This window comes from Eleutherodactylus coqui, chromosome 6 (genome assembly GCF_035609145.1).
Source record: "Eleutherodactylus coqui strain aEleCoq1 chromosome 6, aEleCoq1.hap1, whole genome shotgun sequence".
Classification (NCBI taxonomy): domain Eukaryota; kingdom Metazoa; phylum Chordata; class Amphibia; order Anura; family Eleutherodactylidae; genus Eleutherodactylus; species Eleutherodactylus coqui.
The window spans coordinates 154,814,935-154,838,411 of NC_089842.1; the positions used below are offsets into that span (position 1 = coordinate 154,814,935).

The window sequence follows — 23,477 nt, forward strand, 5'->3', positions numbered from 1 at the left end:
CGGCGGCCATCTTCAGCGGTAAGTATTGAAGTCACCGGACCGCCGGGATTCAGGTAAGCGCTGTGCGGGTGGTTTTTTTAACCCCTGCATCGGGGTTGTCTCGCGCCGAACGGGGGGGGGGGTTTAAAAAAAAAAAAACCCGTTTTGGCGCGGGACATCTCCTTTAAGAAAAAAAAAAAAAAGGGAAAAACTCTGGTCCTGAAAGGGTTAAGAATATTTTTGTTGCACAGAAACAAACATACATCACAAAAGCAAAACCCTGTTTATTAATTGCATCCAGCCTGTTACAAAAATACAAAATATATTTTTAATTGGTCTATGTTACACAGTGCTTACTTATTTTATGTCCAGTTACCCGGGAGAGATAAGCTCCTATAGCTAATACACAGACACTGGGCCAATAAGAACCTATGTAGCAAGAAGGTGGGTTACCGTATGAACCAATCATACTGGTCAGTGCTCACAACTGATGTGTCCATCAGAGGCCCATTCTTAGAGCTCACACTCAACAAAAGGACTTAATAAATAACCTTAACACTCGATGTATGTAACATTATACCGGACAATTCACAGTCAACACACATATCAAATCAGTATAACAGAATAAACCAAAAACTACATAAAGTACACAATACTATGTATTGGCGAGCGAGCCGTATAACAGAGGTCTGTCCCTTTAAAGCGTTCCCCATTACATTAATTAGGTGTGCCAAGACTCAGAAACCCCTCTAAAGCCCCCCAAAACTGTAATACGTTTACTGTCGCATTTCTTCTCTGCCACATTACACCACTTTGGAAGACACAACGGTGCCTCAAGAAGTGAACTCCATTAACAGCGCAGCAGTAGGGAAGCACAGGTAGATTTCAAACCAAGTTTACTACTTCTACGTTGGGAGGGGTGCCTTCAAAGGGAGGTTTGCTCATTGTTGGAAACTCGTTTTAATTTCATTCTTAACCAAGTGCTTTCATGACATCTAATACTAGTGGTTGAAACTACACCCATAAAATAGTCCATTTAAAGGGCTATTCCTATAACCGATACGCATAGTGTATTGCCAAGATATGAGTGTCTGCAGACCTCAAAAAACCCAACCAATGCCTAGAATGAAGTGGGCCAATGCGCTAAACCTCAATGATAAGCTAGTAGCAGCATACTCTTGTAATACACTATCAATATCTGTTGTTGGAATACCCTTTTAGAGAACAAAGGCTTCCCATTCAGCTATTTGGCTAACAGGGATCATTGGAAAAGGTCATCTGTGAGGTGACCCTTTTTGGTCAACCAACACAACAGAAGATGGGCAATGACTAGAGTGCTGGCCAATCAGAAAGCAGGGTGACGTTTCTCAGATTACAGGTAGTGGGTGAAGCACCGTGGACATCTTGGAAGACTGAGGAGGGGCCCAGGATCCAGCGAATCTACGGCAGAGCTGCGAGAAAGGAGGGCAATTGGTAACATTACAACCTTACAGTCCCAGGACACATTTTGTCTCCAGGATCACTTTAACCCTTTCCAATCCAATTTGTATCCTGGTTTTCCCAGGGGGCTTACTCTTCTGCAGTTATACAACGGCACTATATGCTGGCTAAAGCCAGTACTGCATGAGGTGTCACGTTGGATAGGCTCCGACAGCAGAGAGGCTGGCAATATATAGTTAGAGAACCCCGACGGATGTCTTCCAACATCAGAGCTGTACAGCCTTAAATCATAATGTCTTCAGACGTCAGACAGTTGATTGGAAAGGGTTAATGACATGAAGTTTATTTCTTTATAGTCATCTTGTTTGATGCTCCTATAAGAAAATGTAAAACCTAAAAAGGTGTACCCAATCCAAACGTGCATGACTATATAAACCGTAACAATGTGGCTAAATAAGTTGCAGAGACAGCAACCCGACCCCATCCCTTAGGAAGCCACAGTTCACCCAATTCGTAAAGTAGGATTTTTTTTTTTTTTTTAATTAATTTACTGCAATGGCACATTGCACCAGTGAAAAGATCATAGATCGTATAGATCCTATATGATATTGTCATAATAGTGTGGAAAACCATTGCTGGTTATGTGGATAGCCAAGGTATTCAAGTTACTCCACTACATACAGGTGGAAGCTTGTAGAAACCGGTCATCTATAGCTGCTGTGAATCTACAAGCCCCAGGGTGAACCATAAAACAGGCATAAAGGGTTAATTTCTATATAGATCCCTAGTGCAGCCATGTATATTTAAGGTAGAACGGCGTTTTAATTTGCAGATAATACACAGAACGTTCAATGTGGTGCGAGCGTAGACGAAGTGTGATGTACGCAGCCTCCAGGGGTTGTATATAGCTACAATGACATAACACAGATACTGGAATATAACAATCTCTACAGGAAGCCGCTGCCATTCTTAGGTCCAGTCTGATGAGGAAGACACAGCAAGAAAGTTCATTCCTGCCAGGAGTGAAGACTTTCCACAGGGGTCAAGGAAAGTCTAGGTCAAGGGGTCTAGGACAAGGTAAAGAGCTGAGAATTGGAGCAGATGTCTCTTATTGGAATGAAATGCGCTGCAGCTGCTGAGTTCAGGAACATGTCCTTTGACTGCAAACAGAAAACAATAGCTTCAGGGATACGGCTCAACAGCAAGACAATTGTTCTTTTAAAGAATTATATTTTTTTCAAAAGGGTGTGTTCACACCCGGATTTCATTGGGTTTTCAAAAAAACTAAGAAAACTGAAAGTTTTCAAGTTTGCTTCCATTCTGTTGAGTTAAACGATAAATAAAAACCTAGCAAAAAGCACTGCAGACTGCACTATTTGTTCAGGAAAACATAACAGAAGCCTATAAGGAAGGTAAGCAAACAAAGCTTTCAGTTTCCTGTTCTTTTGAAAACAAACTGAAATCAGTGAGGAAACTGATTCAGTTTCTTTGCTCTAAAAACAGAAGACAGAATTATGATGTCATAATGCAGGTGTGAACCCATCCATAAAATATTTACATATAATATCTTTAAGATCTTTTGTTGTATGTACATTTCTGATACAGTTACAAATCCCCCACTATGTAGTTAGACTATAAAATTCTGGCTGCCTGCTGCCACCACTAGAGGGAGCCCACTATACACTTAGACAGCTTCCAATGATTCACTGTGGTGCTAATTAAAGGGGTTGTCCCGCGCCGAAACGGGGTTTTTTTTTTTTTCAAAACCCCCCCCCCGTTCGGCGCGAGACAACCCCGATGCAGGGACTGAAAAAAAGAACAGCACAGCGCTTACCTGAATCCCGGCGCTCCGGTGACTTCTATACTTACCGGTGAAGATGGCCGCCGGGATCCTCTACCTCCGTGGACCGCAGCTCTTCTGTGCGGTCCATTGCCGATTCCAGCCTCCTGATTGGCTGGAATCGGCACGTGACGGGGCGGAGCTACACGGAGCCCCATAGAGAACAGCAGAAGACCCGGACTGCGCAAGCGCGGCTAATTTGGCCATCGGAGGGCGAAAATTAGTCGGCTCCATGGGAACGAGGACGCTAGCAACGGAGCAGGTAAGTAAAAAACTTTTTATAACTTCTGTATGGCTCATAATTAATGCACAATGTACATTACAAAGTGCATTATTATGGCCATACAGAAGTGTATAGACCCACTTGCTGCCGCGGGACAACCCCTTTAACACCAGTTTCTAGTAGGTGCAGATGTGCACATATGCTTAATGGTGTTCAGCAACGGCATAACATCACAGCCCCCTTCTCTCTATGCAGGGGATTTGGAGTTCTGCATGACCCAGATAGAAAATCCGGTTTATCTGGGTTATGGTTGTCGGTTCCCCCTAGCTGCAGTGTTCCACTATTGAAGGACCCCACAAATCTGTTTGTTGTCACTGAACAGTATCAATTGCTTATATTCAAATGCTGAAAACCAATACAAAGGTAATACTTTTTAGGGCTAAAAGTTTGTACCCAGAGTACCCAGTCCTCCGTGAGCTTAAACAGCAGGGACTCTTGCCTGATACAATGAGGCAAACTATCAAGGATGGGGGAGATTTCAAATTAAGAGGCGTTACCTGTTAACCATGACAATAAAAGTTAGGATCTCCCAGTTCGTTTCCGTAGATTTTCCTTTAAGCTGTTATCACCCATCGCTTCCCCGTCCTCCTCATTATCCTGTTCTTCCTCCAGCTCTCTAAGTAGTTTTGCTGCTTCAGGAGTAAGTCTCTCTGAAATAAGAAAACAAAACATAGGCCATATTGAATAGTAAAAAGCAGAAGTATTGATTCTATGCTTAAAAAAAAAAGCTTCAAACAAAGTAAAAAAAAAAAAAAAAACACAAACTAAGGTCCATTTAGACAACGATTACATTGCTCAAAATTAGCTCAAAAGCAATCTTTTGAGCGATAATCGTTGTGTGCATTTACACGGCAAGATGATTGCTCAAAATTCGCTTAAACGGCAGTTTAAGGCCTCATGTCCACGGGGAAAATCAGGCCCGCTACGGATTCTCCATGTAGAATCCGCAGTGGGTCCCTCCTGCCCCGCGGACATGAGCCAAAAAAATAAGGATAAACTTACCTCTCGCCCGCTCCGGATCTTCCCTTCGCCACGGCGTCATCTTCTCTGCGTTGCGGCCGGATCTTCTTTCTTCGGCCCGGCGGATGCGCAGGATGACGTCGGTGACGTGCCCCGCGCATGCGCCGGCCTGAAGAAAAAAGGGAAGAACCGGAGCGGGTGAGTAAATTCCTATTTTGGTCTCCTGCGGATCCGGACGGCTTCCATAGAAGCCCGCGGGAGACCCGCACGAAAATGGAGCATGGTCCAGATTTTTTCATGCTCCATTTTTTAAAAATCACTTTTATTGACCATCCGCGGGTATTTATCTACCCGCGGGTGGTCAATGCATCCCTATGGGATGCGGATCCGCGGGCGGGCGAAGAGTTAAAATCCGCTGCGGATTTTAATTCTTCTTTTGCCCGTGGACATGAGGCCTAAGTGACAGTTTTGAGCGTTCACTTTGCTTAAGCCCTCAAGTAGCTTATTAGTGTGTAAATGAAGGCTCCCGCCGTCTTCTGTATACAGCTGCTGTGTTCTCGGAGCTCTCAGCTGGTATACAACTGTGCGCTCCGAGCAGGATATACAGAAGACAGCTGGAGCGCTGTTTTCTGTATACAGCTCCTTTCTTCTCAGAGCTTTCAATTGGTATCCCACTGGGAAGTCCCAGTGAAATACCAGCCGAAAGAATGCCATCAGCATCGCCCGCTAAGAAAATCAGCCTGCGGCACTGATAAGGCTCATCACTTATTTCTAGCTGGCTAGAAATGAGCGATGAACGCACAGTGCACGATGGCAGAGCATCTAGACAGAACGATTATCACTCTAAAATTTGCTCAAAAGCCATCTTTTAACGATAATCGTTGTGTTTAAATAGGCCCTTACTTGGTTTTTAAAGCCAAAAATAGCCGGGGCTTAAGCAGAACCTGAAAACAAGATAATATTGCCCCAACTCACGAATACTAAAAAACATTTGACTTTAAAGTTAAAATCTTATCAAATCAACAGTGACAACCATAATCATTTTAATAACAACAAATGTTGTCACAACCCCGCCCCTGTCGTCTACATGTTCTCATATGCTAGTGAGGATCAGAGGGAGTCCAAGTTGGGCTAATAAGGCAGACTCTTTATTCTAGACATCAAAGATGGTTTTAGCTCACAAACTTCAACTGATCAGTTTTCTGACATACAGTAAAATTCATTTAATCCGTATCAATGGGTCAGATAAGTGCTGGATCAAATATTCTGTGTTACTGCACAACCAGAAATATATCAAATTCCACATTATATTGCAGTTCTGTTGTGCCGGATTAAAGGAATTTCTCTATGTATTTGGAGTACTCGGAGCAAACCTGTTTTCTACTACAGTGAATACCGGATGCATTTCCCTTCTGTCATGCCCCATTACATCTCACTTGTATCAGGCCCAAAGCGCAGCACTTATCCTGGAGCTGCTGAGACACAGATTTCTCTCCAGTCATGGCAAGTTAAGCTTCAGGAGACGACGTGAGCACTCACCGGGGTAGGTGAAACCTTGGGGTCGTTGTCTCTTGGTTGGACAGAGATAGTCCGCAACAAATACCAGAATCTTCAACAAAGCGAGAACATAATTAATCCATGCAAACCATAGTCCGCTGCTCTCCTTGCAAGAGTGCTACTGTAATCAACGGACACTAAAGCCATCCATGGTGTGAAATAAGTCAACATGCTAGATGCTAAGAACTACATTACATGCAGGTCACCCAGATTGGATGCATTGAGAGGTGTGGGGTAGACCTATTACAAGCTGTTACCAGCAGAGATCTCTTGGACCTTGGACACCTCAAGTATTAGAAACCCACACCTGGAACTATTTGGGGAGTGGAACATCCCATAAAACGTTCATCTTTGTGCATGTAGCCGTTTCTTGTAATGCAGTACCAGAGCCAACCATATGGATAGGAGTAGCATTGTGTCGGCTACTACTTTATGCCAACTACAAGGGTCCGAGGATCAGAAGGGATTACCGGGTTCATGACTGCACCAATCACACATTAATAGTCTAAGGGTAAACAATCAATGTTCAATCCTGTAAAATCCCTTTCAGATGCAGAATGGTATTACTGGAGAAACTAAAGGCCCATTTACACGCAAAGTTAATCTTTCAAATGAATGAAAGATTTTGCGATTTGTATGAAGTGTTAACATTTTATTATCTTCATTTGCATGTAAAAGGGCCTCCCAAAGCTGTTTGCAGAGCCTAGCGTGTGATTAATCACACACACAGCTGCATTGTTCTGCTCGCAGCTGCTGGCAGATTACAAGGTTTTCTGCCGGATCCCGTGGAGATAAGAGCCTGTGGTCTACTCACGGATAAATGCGTAGCTGAACGATAGATTTTAAAGTTAGCCTTGAAATCATCATTTAAACGAAAAGTGAACAATTGCTGCGTTTACATGTAACGTTATCATTCATTTTCAGTCGTTTGAATGATAATAGTTGCGTGTAAATGGGCCTTAAGAGCCGAGTGTGAGGTATGTTAAAATTTGGAACAGTTCATGGAGTATATGAACAACTTACCAGCCCCAAGACCAGACCAAGAAACAGGGTCATCAGTCCAAATAGGATATAAGACCCCCAGACAGGTAGGCCGATGTCTTCCACAAAATAGTTGTGACAATACTGCAAAGAAATGGTCAGTCAGGACACTTATTCTCAAAAACTTTACAGCAGAGGCCTCCCCAGCTGTAATGCAATTACAACTCCCAGCCTGAACTGCAATACATGCTCTGCTTTAATTCTTCATAAGATCTTTGCTGTCAGTGAATGGAAACATTCAAGCTTATACTCAAAGGCTGGAAATCAATATAGATTAGATAGTTCTAACAGCTGATACATTGAAACAAACACTCGGAAAGAGAATCCTGCTACTTAGTTCACAGTGGCTGGTGTTGTGTGGAACTGTCTAACGGAAGATCAATGTATTGCCTCAAACCTGAATGTACGTACCCGAATCCACACCGACAGTTGGAACAAGGTAGACATCCCGCTCATTCTGCAGGAAAGCATATCAATGGCATATATTATATTCACACACCGTACAACCAAGACAGGCAGAAAGAGAAACAACGAATACATACAGAAATCAGGAAGTGTTTTGTTGGGGAGGCTCTCAATGAGAGCTTGGAGTTGGTTTAGTGTCCCTTTAAATATCGAAATTAATACGGTTAAAAAAGCCCTAAAAAACACCTAGATCACAACTCGCAAGACTTTACGCAAATTCCTCCTATTGGCTAATTTCAAACTGGGGCTGAGTGAGGGGGGGGGGGGGGGGGGTCGAACTTTGGTCTTAGCCACAGATCGGTAGCGAAATTGGATCCTCCATGTGACGTGTGTATAATATTACTCTTGATCTGCACTAAACACAGAAGCAATACAAGGGAACGGAATCTTGTATCTACTTACAGTAGGGAATCTGGGCTAAACCACGAGGACACCGGCTCTATAGACTCCCATTCCTTCTCATTCACAAAGTTGATGAAGTCCTTGTGCGTTCTGGAACCCTGATACTTCCGGAAAATTCCATCTTTACAGCTACAGTAAACATACAAAATACAGGTAATGAAACCTCAGTCAGGCCGCTTCCTGTCCCTGTAAATAACACACATTTACCATCATCTACCTCCATCCCTGAGGAGGAGCTCTGCGCCCTCTAAAGCTCCTGCTAAGACGACACTATTCATGGGGTCCTGATCATAGGCCCCTCTACTGTATTGCAAGGAGGACCACTCATCGGACTGGCTGCATTTTCCCTGCAGCTGCAAATGGCAAAAACTAGCTTTTAACTACAAAATCAGCTGTGTGCCAGGAGTGAGATCCCATAGGATTAGCGGATCACCCCCAGTAGACATTTTTTGAAAGAGGCTGTCTCTGAAGAGCCACCCCCTCCCTTTAAGGCAGCAGTGATTTGCTCCTATATACCTGTACACATATACATATATTTGTCTGGCACTGCTCCTTTTATTCCTGAACTATGTGCCTCTAGTACAGCAATTTGATTTTTCGTTCCACATTCTGTTTGAGCTGTAAATTGATATATTAACCTCGTAGGATAATGCAGAACTTGCTAAACAGGTCTGACCTTTCATTTCAATGAAACACTAATAATCCTGGAAAGACGGGACCAGAAGGCAGAGTGCCAGCGCCCGCTGCAAGAGTAATGTTGACAGAGAGATTATCTGCAGTGTTAGAGAGCTCATACACAGTGTCTATAGAGAATGCCTAAGAGCACCCTTCACAGGAAACAGAACTGCTCGAGTCGTCGCCTCTGACTGTATAGTTGTCATCTAGCTTTCCCAGTCTCCTGAAAGGCAAGTCTGCACATGGGCGTATTTGCATTGCGGAATCTACGGCGGGCATCCACCTCTGGACTTCGCAGCAAACACTGCCCATAGCATTCAATGGCAAAACGCCATTTCATGTCCATGAGTGTAAATCGATTGCGATTTTCCGCTCGAGGAGAAGAAATCGCAGCAGGTTGCGCTTTTGTGCGAGTTACGCACAGCCGGCTTCCATTGTAGTCAATGGAAGCCATCTGGCCCTCAGCACTACAGCAGTGAGCACAGTGGAAGAATCACAGGATACCCCCCAGTGCCAGTGGCTACTGCGCATGCATGACGGAGTGCCAGTGGGCACATCTGCAGTGCTCGCAGCAGACACCGGTCAGGTACACAGGGGGTCACCGGGTCAAACTCCGCTGCAGGAATCCCGCATGCGGGGTCCAATCCGCCTGTGTGCAGGGGGCCTTACTGACATGTCAAACTTTCACCCTTACTCTCTTTAGTGATGTGCGGATTATGTAGCCGTTTTTTGTAGTTTATAATTAAATCCTCAAATCTGCTTTTGAATCACTCTGTATATGTAGTCTTATCAAGTATCACTAAAGAAATGAGGCAGATTGGGAATCTAGGAAAGCTAGACCCAGATTCTATGCGCAAAAGAATTAGCGTCCAAATTTTATGCACGGAATGTATTTTTCTCACTTTCCGGTGTCATAGAAACGGGAAATTTGGCACGAGCATTGATTATGTCATAAATAGGAAAAGCTAATGGGTCCCAACTCCATTATTCAATTCTATGTTCAAAAGAACTAGCGTCCAAATTTTACGTACGGAATCTAATTCTCTCACTATTACTAGTGAGGCCACTCTGCCTGTGGCAGCATACCTCAAGTTGACTTAGGGTATGTTTACACATGGCAGAAATCCTGTGGAATGTCTGCAGCGGAAATTTCTGCATCTAAAAAAAAAGCAGTCAAAATCTGTACCATTGGTGCAGATCTTGACTAGAGATTCAGCCAAATATCTGCAGCTGATTTGGTACTATGCATCACTACCCCTCACCTCCTCTGAAAGGCTTCCCGCTGTCAGCACTCCCCAGCTTCCAGTTCCCTGCAGCCTGGTAAGGTGCAGCACCTCTGGTCAGGTGATGCTGGTCAGGTGAGGCCACTACAGGTCGCTGGGGAGCGCTGACAGTGGAAAGCCTACGGAAGAGGTGAGGGGAAACGCTGCATCGTATGAAGTCAGCTGCAGATATGCGGCTGATGTAAACTCAAAATTCCCACCAATAGTATGTATTTTGACAGTTTTTTTGGACCCTGTGTGTTTTATAACGATGAAGGTAAAAGTCATACCATGTGATAAGCCCCACCTCTGACCCCACCCCTTTGTCCCGCCTTGACCCTGGAAAAATCTGGTCCCCTTATACTAGAACTGGAGATATATAGTGCATTAAGGTTCCGCCTACTTCTAACCCTGCATGATATAAATGAACAGACATTTACAGTATGTCCTACGCCCGCACGATCACGGTGTTTTGACAGCTGAGCTCTCGCTGTAATGGCCAGGATCAGAAAAACTCTGATCCCTGTCATTTAACTCCCTAGATGCCGCGGTCAGCAGCCACTATGGTATCTAGGTGATCAGACAAAGACAGAGATAATGCAAAAAAGTAAAAGAATCAACGCTCACAAGAAAGGTATATGATGAAAAGTCAACCGACATGACTGTAGAAAGTAATATGTATTTATTATAATACAATGCTTGAGAAAGGCGACACAGTATCGCCGAAACGCGTTGCATCAGTACCCTGTATTTTTTAATTACTTTACTTTTTAATTAATCTCTTCTGAATCACCAAAAACTGCCCATGTGCACAAGACCCGTATTTCCTCACAGACCTGGACTTCGGCTGTGGCAACAGCCTTTTTTGGGGCTGGTTATCCACACCGGGTAAGTTGTCTGATTTATTATTTACCAATTTCCTAATGTTTGCACAAGGCGCTATCTTATTATATATATTTTCTGTCTAGACATATATAAAGGGAGGGGGCTCCCTCTGTCCCCATCAGCCTCACCACACAAACACAGTTGCTGGATGCTGATGGGTAACCTTGGCAGCCTGAGGAAAGACCCCTAGGCATTCGACAGCTGTATGACTATTAGGGCCAGATGGGCTCTTGCACTAATACACTTGCCGCTACAGGACGTATTAGCGAATGAACCAGCGTTTTTTTGGACTATTCAAACTCTGTACTATTGTGTAAGAAAGATAGGGCATGTCCGAACTTTTCTTGCACGTAGTACCGTGTTTCCCCGAAAATAAGACACTGTCTTATATTCATTTTTGACCCAAAAGAGGCACAGTGTCTTATTGATGATTATAATGACATCACTGAATGGCTGTGATTGGCTCATCGAGTGCCGGCTGTGATTAGCTGGCGCTCGATCCAACCACAGCGCTCAATTTGCTGGAGCTGGGATATACAAGACCCATCACAAGAAAGAAACTAAGATGTCAGAGCGGAGGACACTGCAGTTTGCCGCTACGCCGCCGGAAACCATCGCAAGGCATCGGGACGCTGCGGACCAGGTGAGTATTAATTTTTTTTTTTTTTATGCAGGTTAGCTGGGGCTTATTTTCAGGGGGGAGGGCTTATATTTCAAGCCTCCCCCTAAAACCGGGGTTGGTCTTATTATCGAGGTAGGTCCTATAAATCGTGGAAACACGGTATTAACGTGCGAGAATCCCAATAGTGAAAATGAAACCATTGAAATCAACGCTTTTGTGTCATCCCATTATGCGGCCATGATTTTCATGGATGCCAAATTGGACAAAATTACAGTTATGTGTCTAAGCCCTTCTAGCTACATAGTGCAAACATAGACCAGACCGTCTTAGGCCACTCCCACACAAGCATTAATAAAAACACTGCATTTTTCAATGCAGCGTTTTTCAGCGTTTTTGTGTTTGCCTGCGTTTTGTACTACATATTTTGTAATATTTGTAAGCTGATGATGTCACCACTTTTTTCCCCTTCCAATGGCATAAGCAGCAGTGTAAGAAACTGCACAGCTATCCCAGCGGGTCTTGTCTAGAGCAGCAGCCCCGATGCCCACTGCAGGGACCCATAACAAACAGCGGGCGGTCATATGCCACTCATTGTGCACGTGACCAGTCAGCCACTCACATTCCTCAGTGGTGATTCTTCTACGGCCGCTGAACCCTGTGAGTGGCTGAGCGGTCAGCTACAGAATGAACGGCACATGGCCGCCCGCTGCCTCTTCTGGGTTCCATGCGGCGGGCATCGGGGCTGCAGTGCTGGAGGGGGAGCCGCCAAGATAGGTGAGTATTCAATATTATTCATTTTAAGCCCTCTTAACTTTCTTTCTAAGTCCCAGAAAACGCTTTAAAATGTGCCAGTTTATCCCGATGGCTAAATAAAAAGCTGTCCAATCTTCCATAGTGGTTCTGCCCCCCTGTGTGACTCACTGGCTTCTGTCAGATGTATAAGCCCAAGGAGTATACATCGGCGGAGGCATTAGTCATCCATAGGCTCCCATTATGAACACATGGATATCATGCTGTATACTGTTTAGCGGTGACCGGCTGTGTAGGAAAGAGCAGTTGGAAAAACTGTTATACCGACACACACCGGCCTGATAGAAGTCAGAGGGACGTTAGCTTTACCTGTCAGGTGAATGGGGACCTATGGAAACATTAACACGTAAACTGGGAGTTTTCTCCTGAACTATATGTTATATGTGTTACATAAAGGCAGTTTGCTGTCATGGCCAGACATTAAAGAGTTAACTTCACTACAGTGGCTGACTTCACATGTGCTGATGTCATAAGGAACTCATTGTTGAGGACTCCATAAAAAGGTTCCATTCTGCCACATTCAGTGCCATCTTGGATGTGCCTACGGACCTTGAGCTTGACTACCCAACAAATGCCCACCTTGATGTAATTTGGAGGTTCTAGCAGGGAACAGCCTTCACCCAGGATTGCTCCTTCATGAGGACAGCGCTGCCACCCTCTTCACAGGGGCGTCTACCATGGAGCGGGAGCCGGAAGGGAGAAAGGGGACGGTTGTTCCTTGTAAATATGGTAAATTGGGCATATTCTGTGTAATATTGGCATTAACCTCTTAAGCCCGGAGGAAGGGCGATCCTTCAGCCATGGTTTCCCAGAGGTTTCCTCCACAGGGGGTTTTTCCTCTCCTGAGTGCTGAAGGATGACTCTTCGTGAGTCGGGGGTGCGCCATTTAAAATCTAATTATAAATAAATCTTTGACAATTTTACACCCAATTGACCTGTTTTGTGTATTTATTCTGTATTCTTTGGTTTGGTTCATTCTGCTTGAGAATCGGCTCCATTACATATCACAGTCACACGGGGAGGTCTGGTACAAATAGGAGGGAGCTTGTTGTATATAATAATGAACCTAAGAGGGCAGCACGGGGTCTTCTGTTTCCAGGTACTGGCTGGGCCATACATATGAACGCTTGCATCGCTCTTATGAATTTGCTGCCACTATGCCCCTACTCCTATCAGGGTGCTGGTACTCACTGATATATGGTCGGCAAGGCAGTGATGATGAAACGGCCGCTCAGACCTGTGAAGACAAGAAGGGTGAAATCATTGCATAGCAGAAGACATGTTATATGTCTCCGTATGATGCAGGGAGGACATATAACTTTACATTTACACTAAGGAAAGAAGCCATAAGGTCTGGTTAATGCATGATCAAAGTAAACGGTGTTAGGACAGCTATCCGCAAGAGCTGCATACTCCTGACTATAAAGCCTGCTTCTAGCGGTGTAGCTATAGGGGTCGCAGCCGTCAAGACTGCAACCAGACCCACAGCCAGGAGGACCCGCAGGCATCCCTTGTCACACTAGTGCTGACCGACTGCAGCGTTTAATGCTCTTACTAGGTCCTCCACATGACGCCGGCAGCTTCTCCTCCATGGTGATAAGTCATAAAAGGGGAGGAGACTGAGAAAGGGCCCACCGAGGACGATCACCACGTAGGAGGAGCTGTCGCCACCATGCAGGTGAGGTGGTGAGATCATTAAACTGTGTGGGCCCAGGGCGGCTGGATAGGTATTAATCTTTTTCCAACACACCTCCCACCCACCTTGCCTTCCGCTTGGTTGGAATCCAACAACATATCAGCACTATGCAGTGAGGGGTCCTGCGGCACATCACTCACCCGGAGAAGAGGCCATACTAGAGAGAAACGTAGTGGCTGCAACGTGACAGGCAGTGTAATAGGGGCATCTAGTGTCAAGTGGGTAAGGGGTAGCAGAAGCAGCATCCTGTGTGACAAGGGGAATGGAGAACCATATATAGCACATATATATTCTGCAGCGGTGTACATCCCTTGATATCCCCATCGGGGCTCACCACCTAAGTTCACCTATCAATATATTTTTGGAGTATGGGAAGAAACCATGCAAAGAAGGGCAGAACATAAAAACTTTAGTAGATGTTATCCTTGGTGGGATCTAAATCCAGCACTGAAAGACAACAGTGCTAACAACTGAGCCACCGTGCTGCAAGTTCTCTCATCTCCGATGTGTACATATGCTTTTTTTCTCATTGGCAGAACAAAATACATCTTGAGACTTCTGCCTTGAATCTTTAAAGAATCTGGTAAAGCCCCTGGCTGCTAATGCTGCATCGACGAGACACAAGTGATGAAGCTAAATGTGATGGGAGGAGACGCGGCTGGTGAAGTGAGCACTGGGCCTATGAGCCTTTTGCACCAGGGCCTATGAGCCTTTGGCTATGTCCCTGCCCGCTTCTGATGTTGACCTCTACATTATACCCCATATAGAAGGATGCAAATCCCATTTTTAAAAAAAAACCTGAATGGCGGATAGTGCAACAGCATCCTACTGTACCAATTTGGGTCAGAAAACCACAATAGGCATATCTAGGAGGGGCAGTGCCTAACAGGATGCCTGTCCGGTTTTACATTGTGAAACATAACACACTGCAATAGGGAAGTAGTGCAGTCTATTACTGGAGCAATCACACGGTCAGTTCCCCTTAAAAATGCTATATGTAAAATAGATATAAAAAAAAAAAACATAACTGACATTGCTGCAACTATACAGGCTATAAAACTAACATGCTAGTTATCCCACATACTGAATACTATTTAGAACGGCAAAATAACATTTTTGCAATATCTTCCCTCCTAAAAAAAAAGGGAAGAAAAGTTCAAACAGCTTTAAGTGCCCCAAAATTAAATTAAACACATCAAAATTAGAGATGAGCGAACGTACTCGAATAGGCACTACTCGTCCGAGTAATGTGCCTTATCCGAGTACCTCCCCGCTCGTGCTGAAAGGTTCGGGTGCCGGCACGGAGCGGGGAGCTGCAGGGGAGAGCGGGGAGGAACGGAGGGGAGATCTTTCTCTCCTTCTCTCCCGCCCGCTCTGCCCCGCTCCCCGCTGCGACTCACCTGTCAGCAGCGGCAGCTCCCGAACCTTTCAGCACGAGCGGGGAGGTACTCGGATAAGGCACATTACTCGGACGAGTAGTGCCTATCCGAGTACGTTCGCTCATCTCTAATTAAAATCTATCCATCCCATATCTATCTATCCATCCATCCCATCTCTATCCATCCATCCCATATCTATCTAGCCATCCCATATCTATCTAGCCATCTATCTATCACACATACACCCACCACACAACTCCATAGGCGGAAAAGTGAAATAGGTTCTGGCTCATACACCATCATAAAAACAAAGGTTTTAATCTCTTTCTTAATACTGTTTCTGTTGTAGAGATTTGGTATGGTCACACATATATACACAGAATAAGGTAAACATGCTAATTACGTCAGGCACCACCAGGTCACCTCACAGGGTACCGAGGAGGGTCATCCTCTGGGCCCGCGTTCCTCTACAATATTAGTATACAATCTGATCTGAAGCTGAGAACAGAGGTCTTGTGACAATGTCCAAAATGTGGTGACATTACCTGGCTGGGCGGTGACATCCACTTTTGCGATGTTCACATTGAGATCATCTCCCCATTCTGCAAACTCCTTCCATTCTGGCTGCAACTTCTGACAGGCGGGGCACCACGGGGCGTAGCTGCGGAGTAATGCCAGTCCTATTACAGGGGGCTATACAGTAAGTGAAGCTTCAGCTCTGTCTTATGAAAAGTTCTACAACTCTTCCAATTCCTCACGGTCTCTTCTAAGACTGCTATTACACGAGCGCTACTGGCTGTCGCTAACACTCGCGGTTTCCCAACAACTGCTGGGCTGAATCTGCAAGCACAGGTGCAGCCCGGCATTTAGCACTATTACATTGACTATAATGGGGTCCGTTCACTTTCCGCACGGCTGCCCAGGTTTTAGCCAGAATAAGAGGGCTGCACACATTCTTTTCTCTTTTGGTATTTTGTGCCGAATCCACAACGGAACCTCAAACCGGACGTTCCAATGCAGATTGGAAACCCTAAACCGTGTTGGGGCAAGGCTTCTCTACTTAACCCTACATCAACTCTTGTGGATCTCAAAGCAAAACTTTGATACAACGCTGTAAAAAAAACAGCCTGAGAGTGGCCTTAGGGCTCATGCCCACAAGCGTTGCGGGAGACGCCCATGTATTTACGCTGCGGGAGTACTGCGATTAAAAACATGATCGTGCCTGTGAGTGATGGCGGAATTCCGCTGTCTCCATTAATATGCCATATTAATGGGGACCTCCTGCAGCGCAAATCCGCAGAAAATAAAACATGCTGCGATTTATTTCCTGCTGCGGAAATCCGTGGTAGAATTCCGCATGTGAGCATTGGCAGGCAGAAAGCTATAAGGTTCAATAGAACCCAATAGCTGCGGATTTTTGGCACGGGAAACGCAGTAGAAATCCGTCCGTGGGCATTCACCCTTAGACAACCATTGAGCTTCATCTGCCCCGATACATTGTAACCAACTCTGGGAGGCTTCATATGGGACAACTAGTGTCTGACAAATTGCTCAAAATAGTCGTTAAAGCGTGCAAACGACTGTGTGCTTTTACGCATGATTGCCATTTTGATCAGTGAAAAACGGGCCCATTTCACTGCGAGTGTGCCTGCGCTTATCATGCGTTTTGTGTTTACCCAAACAGGGGGCATCCGAGGGCGATCTGTTACTCACTTGTAAAAAAATAAAAGCAGCTGATTCAATTGCTGTAATTTAAAACTCCCATTGAAGTCAATGGGTGCGTGAAAAAGATGGCGAGAAAAATCAGGCGATTTTTTTTTAGGGCGTGAAAACGCATGATTATGAAACCAATAAATTTCAATGGTTTCATTCTCATTTGCGATGTCTTTACTCCAGCGATGCTGTGCAGAAAAAAAACAAAATCACAGCATGCCGATTTTTTGCGATATCGGCCATTGTTTCCAGTGGGTCCGGCGGTGGCAGCGCTAGCCCCACTGAAAGCATTGGGAGAAAAATCACGATCTCCTGCCACTACTGTGACAGCTGCACAGGGGGTTCCTTCATCCCTACGGAGACTCCCGCATCACTGAACACTCGACAGCTGCAGCAGGGGACAGCAGTGCTCTTCCATTGCTTTCAATAGGGCCGATGCTGCTGCCGCCTCATTGAAAGCAATGGGATGAAGGAACCCCCTGCAATGTTGCGAGGCTGTTTTGACATGAACGTGCCTCGCATCCAGGATTTTTTAGGACTGCGAGGGCGGCATCGCTCTCACCAGTGTGGAAGACGCATGCCAAACGAGCGCAAAACTTGTTAGCTTGAAAGACAGCGATGACCTGTTTACACCAGATGATAATTAATCAACCAGCAACTATTTGTAGCGGAGCTAAAACAAAGGCGCGACTAGAGAGCGAATTCTCATCACGCTGCAGGTGGGAGCGCCACTTTCGCTTTATCGAGCGACTATTTGGCGATTGTTGTCCCATGTAAAGCCCCCCTAAGCAGAAGATCCCTGTGCTGCGGTGTGTTCAGCTCCCATAAGGCACACATAAGACATACTGCTGCCTCCTGCTACAAAACGGTCAGAAGTTGGCAGGATGAGAATATTGTAATTTGGGAGGCAAGTTGTGCTGGGAGCACAGATGGTGTAGAACTACAAGTCCCAAGAACCCTAAGAGCCAGCACAGGCTGCTTGCAGTACTACAGGGTGCGCAAGGCATGCTGGGACTTGTAGTCGCACATCACATGACCAGTACTACGACGATACTTACAATTTGATCATCCATTCCCCCTGCAGGATGTCCCTCCAGCTGCCGTCGGTGATATCTATCACGTCCCCTTTCTTAGCCAACACAGAGGAGTAGAGAAGGAGCAGGAAGCAGCATAAGGTGTACAGCGCCATGACACCGCCGGCCCCACCTCTCTCCTAGGGAGTGGGCACAGCAGTGAGGAAGCGCCCGCCAGACGCGCCACGTTTTGGTTGGCTGCTGGTCACGTGGTGCCCCAAAGCCATGTCAGGAATATCGAGCGGATGATGTGCGTTGGCGCCATCTTGCGGTTGGCCGAGTCCTGTGATGCTTGATGCTGGAAAAATCACATTTTTATCATAAATAACAATATTTGCGTTGGAAAAAATATGTTTTCCATATCCACAAGCCTACAGTGTAGCGGAAATATCCAGGTGGTAAACCTTGTTCACACGACAGGTTTCGCCGCGGACGTGACATGGAATGAGAGAATTCCACATAAAATCCGCGACAAATCCATATGGGAATCTGTGGTGATGTCTATACAGTGCGGATATTTGCGTAGTTCAGCTTTTAATTTTAGCGCGCTCCGGAACGTGCGCTGTCCCGACATTTTTGCGTCTAAAAACGCCTCACATCACTTCAGGGAAGTAGCGATCCCCCGAGGTGGCTGAAAGCTGCACAGGAGGATCACATTGCACTCGCGCGCACACCGCATGGCTCCAATGCTTTTGATGGCCCCATTGAAAACAATGGGTGAGGCGTTCTGCAGGGAATGTCCAAGATAGGACATGCCGCGATTTTTTCAGAAGAGCGGGGTCCATATTCTGGCAACGCATAAATCTAGCGCAATTTTCTCGGCTGTGGGAAAGCAGCGTTAGGGCGGCTTCACACAAATGTATTTTTACAAGTAAAATATATATATATACTGTATGTGCATAGAAAAGATTCCATTCATGTTATTGCGCTCTTTCACACGCACATTTCGGTTGCACGCAAAAAAAATAGGACCTGCTCCATCTTTCTACGTATCAGTGCAGCAAAGGGCCCTATAGAACTCCATAGTAGGTGCGAAAATGTGTAATACGCTGCGCAATTCCGTGAACCATAGAACACAGCTGGATCTCAAAAGGGTTAGGCCGCCTGTCCACGGATGAATTTTCATTGCGTTCCCCACGGTGATAATCCGTTGCTATGGAAAGCGCACCCCCCTGTCCACGAGCGGAGAATCATAGCGATTCTTCGCTCGCGGGGGGCAAATGTCAGATAGGCTCAGCGCGTATAGCTGTCAGCTCTCACCTGCTCCTGTGGACAGGCAGACTAAAGTGCTTTTTAATTCAGGGTGGAAGGGGTGTCGCTCACGCATGTGCACAAGCTCTGCATGCACGAAAAAGTACAATACAGTGCGCTGATGCACACGCAAATCAAACTCGTTCACTGCGCACATTTGTTGCGCTGAGTCAAGTATATTTGTGTATTCGCTCATCTGAAACAAAAAACAAAAGAAATGGAAACTTAAAGTCTGTGAAGTCGAAAATCCGTTAAGCAAAAACAAGTGTAGTGGCTCACAAGCCCTACAGTCCTAGATTCAAATCAAAGACCAAAGACAACATGTGTAGGGAGTTTCTGTGTTCTCTTTGTGCTCCGTGTTCTTTTTTTGAAGGAAACAGACGTGTGGTGGCTCAGAGGTTGGTACTGTTACCCTGCAGTACTGGAGTCCTAGGCTCAAACCTTACTGAGAACAACATTTGCATGGAGTCCACGTAGATGTTGACCACCACGATTCAGTACTTGTTTTAGGAGTTTTTCTGAACTTCTGCTTCGGTTAGAACTAATTCAGACTCAAACCAATTTTTAAAGGAAATTTCCTGAACCAACCAAATCGAACTTTTCAAAAGCTTGGTCATTTCTAGTTCTTAGCACAGATTTTGATCAAAACATGTGAGCCCATCTGCCACATCCATACAAACCATATTGGACGGATTCCTAACTCTAAGGCCTCTTTGACACAGGCAACAGCGACATTGCCACAAGAAAATCACAGCGATATTGCTACGTTTTCTCGCGGTAATATTGCGCTTTCGAGTCGCTATAAAGTCGTGTGTAGCACTACAAAGTCACCAGCTGAGTTTTCTAGGACATGATCTGTTATGGGGGAACTGGGATTGGCACAGGCTAGCAGTCATATTGCACGGTCACAGACTGTCTCTTATGGAAGCACTGGGACTGCCCTGATGTAAGAAAAATGAAGTCAGCACTTCCAGCAAATAAACTATATGTGGAGGTGTACGTAAGCCGTGAGTGCAACAAATACAGTAATAGATACGCACGCCTCGGCACTCATACAAATATATAGGAATCAGAATAGCGCCCCTACATGCATATAATCGAGGTCAAATGGTGGTAAGATATAGTGGACTTACCCTGGTACTCGGTGAAGTCACATGGGTGACTCCCACCGGTACCTCCAAGTCTAGAAAGGCCTTTAAGAGTGGATGATCTTTGATCCCAATCCTTAATGGAGAGCTGCTCAGGTCTTTGTGTCCCCCCTAGCCGGGGGACCCAATGGTGTAGTTTCCAAAGGTAAAGAAGAAAATGATCCAAGCGCTTCTCGGGATAAAAAGTGGATCCACTCAATGGATACTGAGTTCTAAAATTTATTGCAGTGCGTTTCAGCCCCTCAAGGGCCTTTATCAAGCATCTTTGATGCAATAAATTTTAGAACTCAGTATCCATTGAGTCGATCCACTTTTTATCCTGGGAAGCGCTTGGATCATTTTTCTTCTTTACCTTTGGAATCGGCACTCATACACAATTAATGTGGAATAAAACTGCACAACCAGTGTTTAAACTAATGGCATAAAAAATGCAAAGGTTCTTAGAGCATATTTTGATCAAACCATGTGAGCCCATCTGTCACGTCTAGGCAAACTTTATTGGTGGCCGATGGGCCCACATGTTTTGATCAAAATATGTGCTAAGAACCTGCATTATCATGCGGTTAGTGTAAGCAACAGTTGTGACATTTGTTTCCAATATTAAATGTGTATGAGTACTGAAGCGTGTGTTTCTGTTACTGTATTTGTTGCGGCCATAGCTTATATGCAGCTACACATTCAATATATTTGTTGGAAGTGCTGACTTTATTTTTTGTTGCATTTGTGGAAGATCGTCTGCCTTTGCTTTTGTCTTACACACTATTCACCCATCTGTCCCAAGTGTCTTAATGAGAGTATATAGCCAGATATCATACTTCCTCTGAATCCATTGGGAGGCCTTTGGCCTTAAGAACAGTGTCTTTAAGGCCGCTTCCACACGGGGAAAGAAATTGTGCAATTTTCTTGCGATGCAACAGCGCTACAAATCACGTGTATGTGAAGCCTATGCTTTCCAATGGATTCCTTCACATTAGCCATGTTTTGTAGGCTGCTACATTGCAAGAGAAAAAAATTGCAGCATGCTAAATATTGCCACAATTTGCTTTGTTTTGTAGCGCCACGGCTCAGCCAATCACTGCAGCACTTGATGAACCAATCACAGTCATTCAATGCAAGGAGCCGCGGCGCTCGAGAGCCAATCAGAGCCTTCACTTTCTGGAGACGGGGTTTTTTAACCTCTGACCACCAAGCGTTGTCTGAAAACTACAAGCAAGTGTGCCGGAGCTGAGGATAAAAAGTGTGCCGGAGCGGACAGTGCCTGATAGATGATGTATTGGGTTTTTTTTGTTCTTAAAGGCAGATAGGGCTTATTTTAGGGCTCAAACAGTAGGACTTCCTACTGTAAAAGTTGCATAACACCGCACCGATGAAACACAAAGGAAGGGTCCATAGGGAAACATGGGCTACAAAACATAGCAAATGGTGACAATTTTCAGCATGCCGCAATTTTTTTTTCTGGACGTGTCAGATGGGCCCACATGCTTTGATCACAACCTTGCTTTTTTAATGCTGCTAGCATAAACACTGGTTGTGCACTTTTATTCCATAATAATTGTGTATGAGTGCCGAGGCGTGTGTATCTATTACTGTACTTGTTGCACTCACGGCTTACGTACACCTCCACATATAGTTTATTTGCTGGAAGTGCTGACTTTGTTTTTCCTACATCAGGGCAGTCCCAGTGCTTCCATAAGAGACAGTTTGTGACAGTGCAATATAACTGCCAGCCAAAGCTATAAGTTTCATCGTTGCTCCATTCCATAAGTGTCCCCCCGCACCTCCCTACAAGTACCAGTCCCAGTTCCCCCATAACAGATCATGTCCTAGAAAACTCAGCTAGTGCCCCCATAAGTTTCAGCTAATATCCTCACAAGTGTTATCCATAGCTCAATAGCTTTGCCATAATTCTCAGGCACAGTGCCCCCAAAAGTGCCATAGCCCCTCAGGGTTAGCATTTTACTCTCCTAACTCCGTTCCTTTTCTCCTTGAGTCCCATCAGATGTATATAGTTTACCATCTGTTTAAAAAGACATTTACCAGTAATGATCTCTCTACACACCTCACGCCTCTCCCCACTGACCTCCTTGTTTGTGGGTTTGTAGACAAAGTCGGAAACACTTCAGGTCATAAACACAGTGATTCATGGCTACCGGCGCCCAGGGAGATAGCAGGTGGCATCTCATGGGTATCCTGCCCTCAGATCGTCTGTACACACAGTTGTTCACTTCTCATTCTTCTCAATTGTGTCTCCTCGGGGAGTTCACACTACTTTACTATTGCCATGGAGTGTATATATATATATATACAGCACTCTTCCCTAATCCATGGCTCTCCAGCTGTTGCAAAGCAAGGACTCATTAAAGCTAAACAGTACTGTAGTAGAGCATGGCCACTTTCAGATGAGTGTATTGTAGCACATCCGTAGTAGGGATCCGTATTATAGCCATGTTACAGATGACATTGCAACCATATGTCATTCGTATTTCATTAGTATTTGCCTCCGTATTGTTTCTATTTTCTACTGTTTTATATTTGGCCAATAAAAAATAATAGTAATGCGGAGGCAGAAATGCAAAAAATAGGTCAAGCTGGATTAAAAAAACACATAAAAAATATGGCCATGTGAATATATAGATTTATATTAGCTCTGTATTACGCTATGAAAAACACATATGGAGCTAAAATATATTTGTTTGAAATCAGCCTAATACCTGGGGAAAGGAATTGATACAGTCCAACATCAAAAAGCTAAAAAGGGCACAAGGCCCACTACTGGCACAACCTTTCACTTATGGGCCACTGAAACTATAACTTCATTTGTAACCATTAAAAATAAACATGAGAATGTCTCATGAAGTAAAACTAATCTCATAATGTCAGGTTTTCTAAGTGTATTAACATCCTCTTATTACTCGTGTCAATCAACACAACACTTAAGCCGCCATCACACGGGCCAGAAATGCTGTGAAATATCCACTGCTGGAATTGCAGTGGAA

General features: G+C 45.0%; 1 protein-coding gene across 1 annotated transcript; it reads right to left on the reverse strand.

Annotated features, from left to right (window-relative positions):
- Window positions 1–243: 243 nt before the first annotated feature.
- Window positions 244–18,261, reverse strand: TMX1 (thioredoxin related transmembrane protein 1). Its single transcript, XM_066608023.1, has 9 exons — window positions 18,068–18,261; window positions 15,842–15,957; window positions 13,413–13,458; window positions 7,968–8,096; window positions 7,512–7,557; window positions 7,083–7,184; window positions 6,042–6,111; window positions 4,040–4,192; window positions 244–2,579 (listed from the first exon to the last, which is right to left on the reverse strand). Exons 1-8 carry the CDS (start codon window positions 18,196–18,198, stop codon window positions 4,062–4,064), a joined length of 771 nt encoding a protein of 256 aa, XP_066464120.1. The 5' UTR covers window positions 18,199–18,261; the 3' UTR covers window positions 244–2,579; window positions 4,040–4,061.
- Between the last annotated feature and the right edge of the window lie 5,216 nt (window positions 18,262–23,477).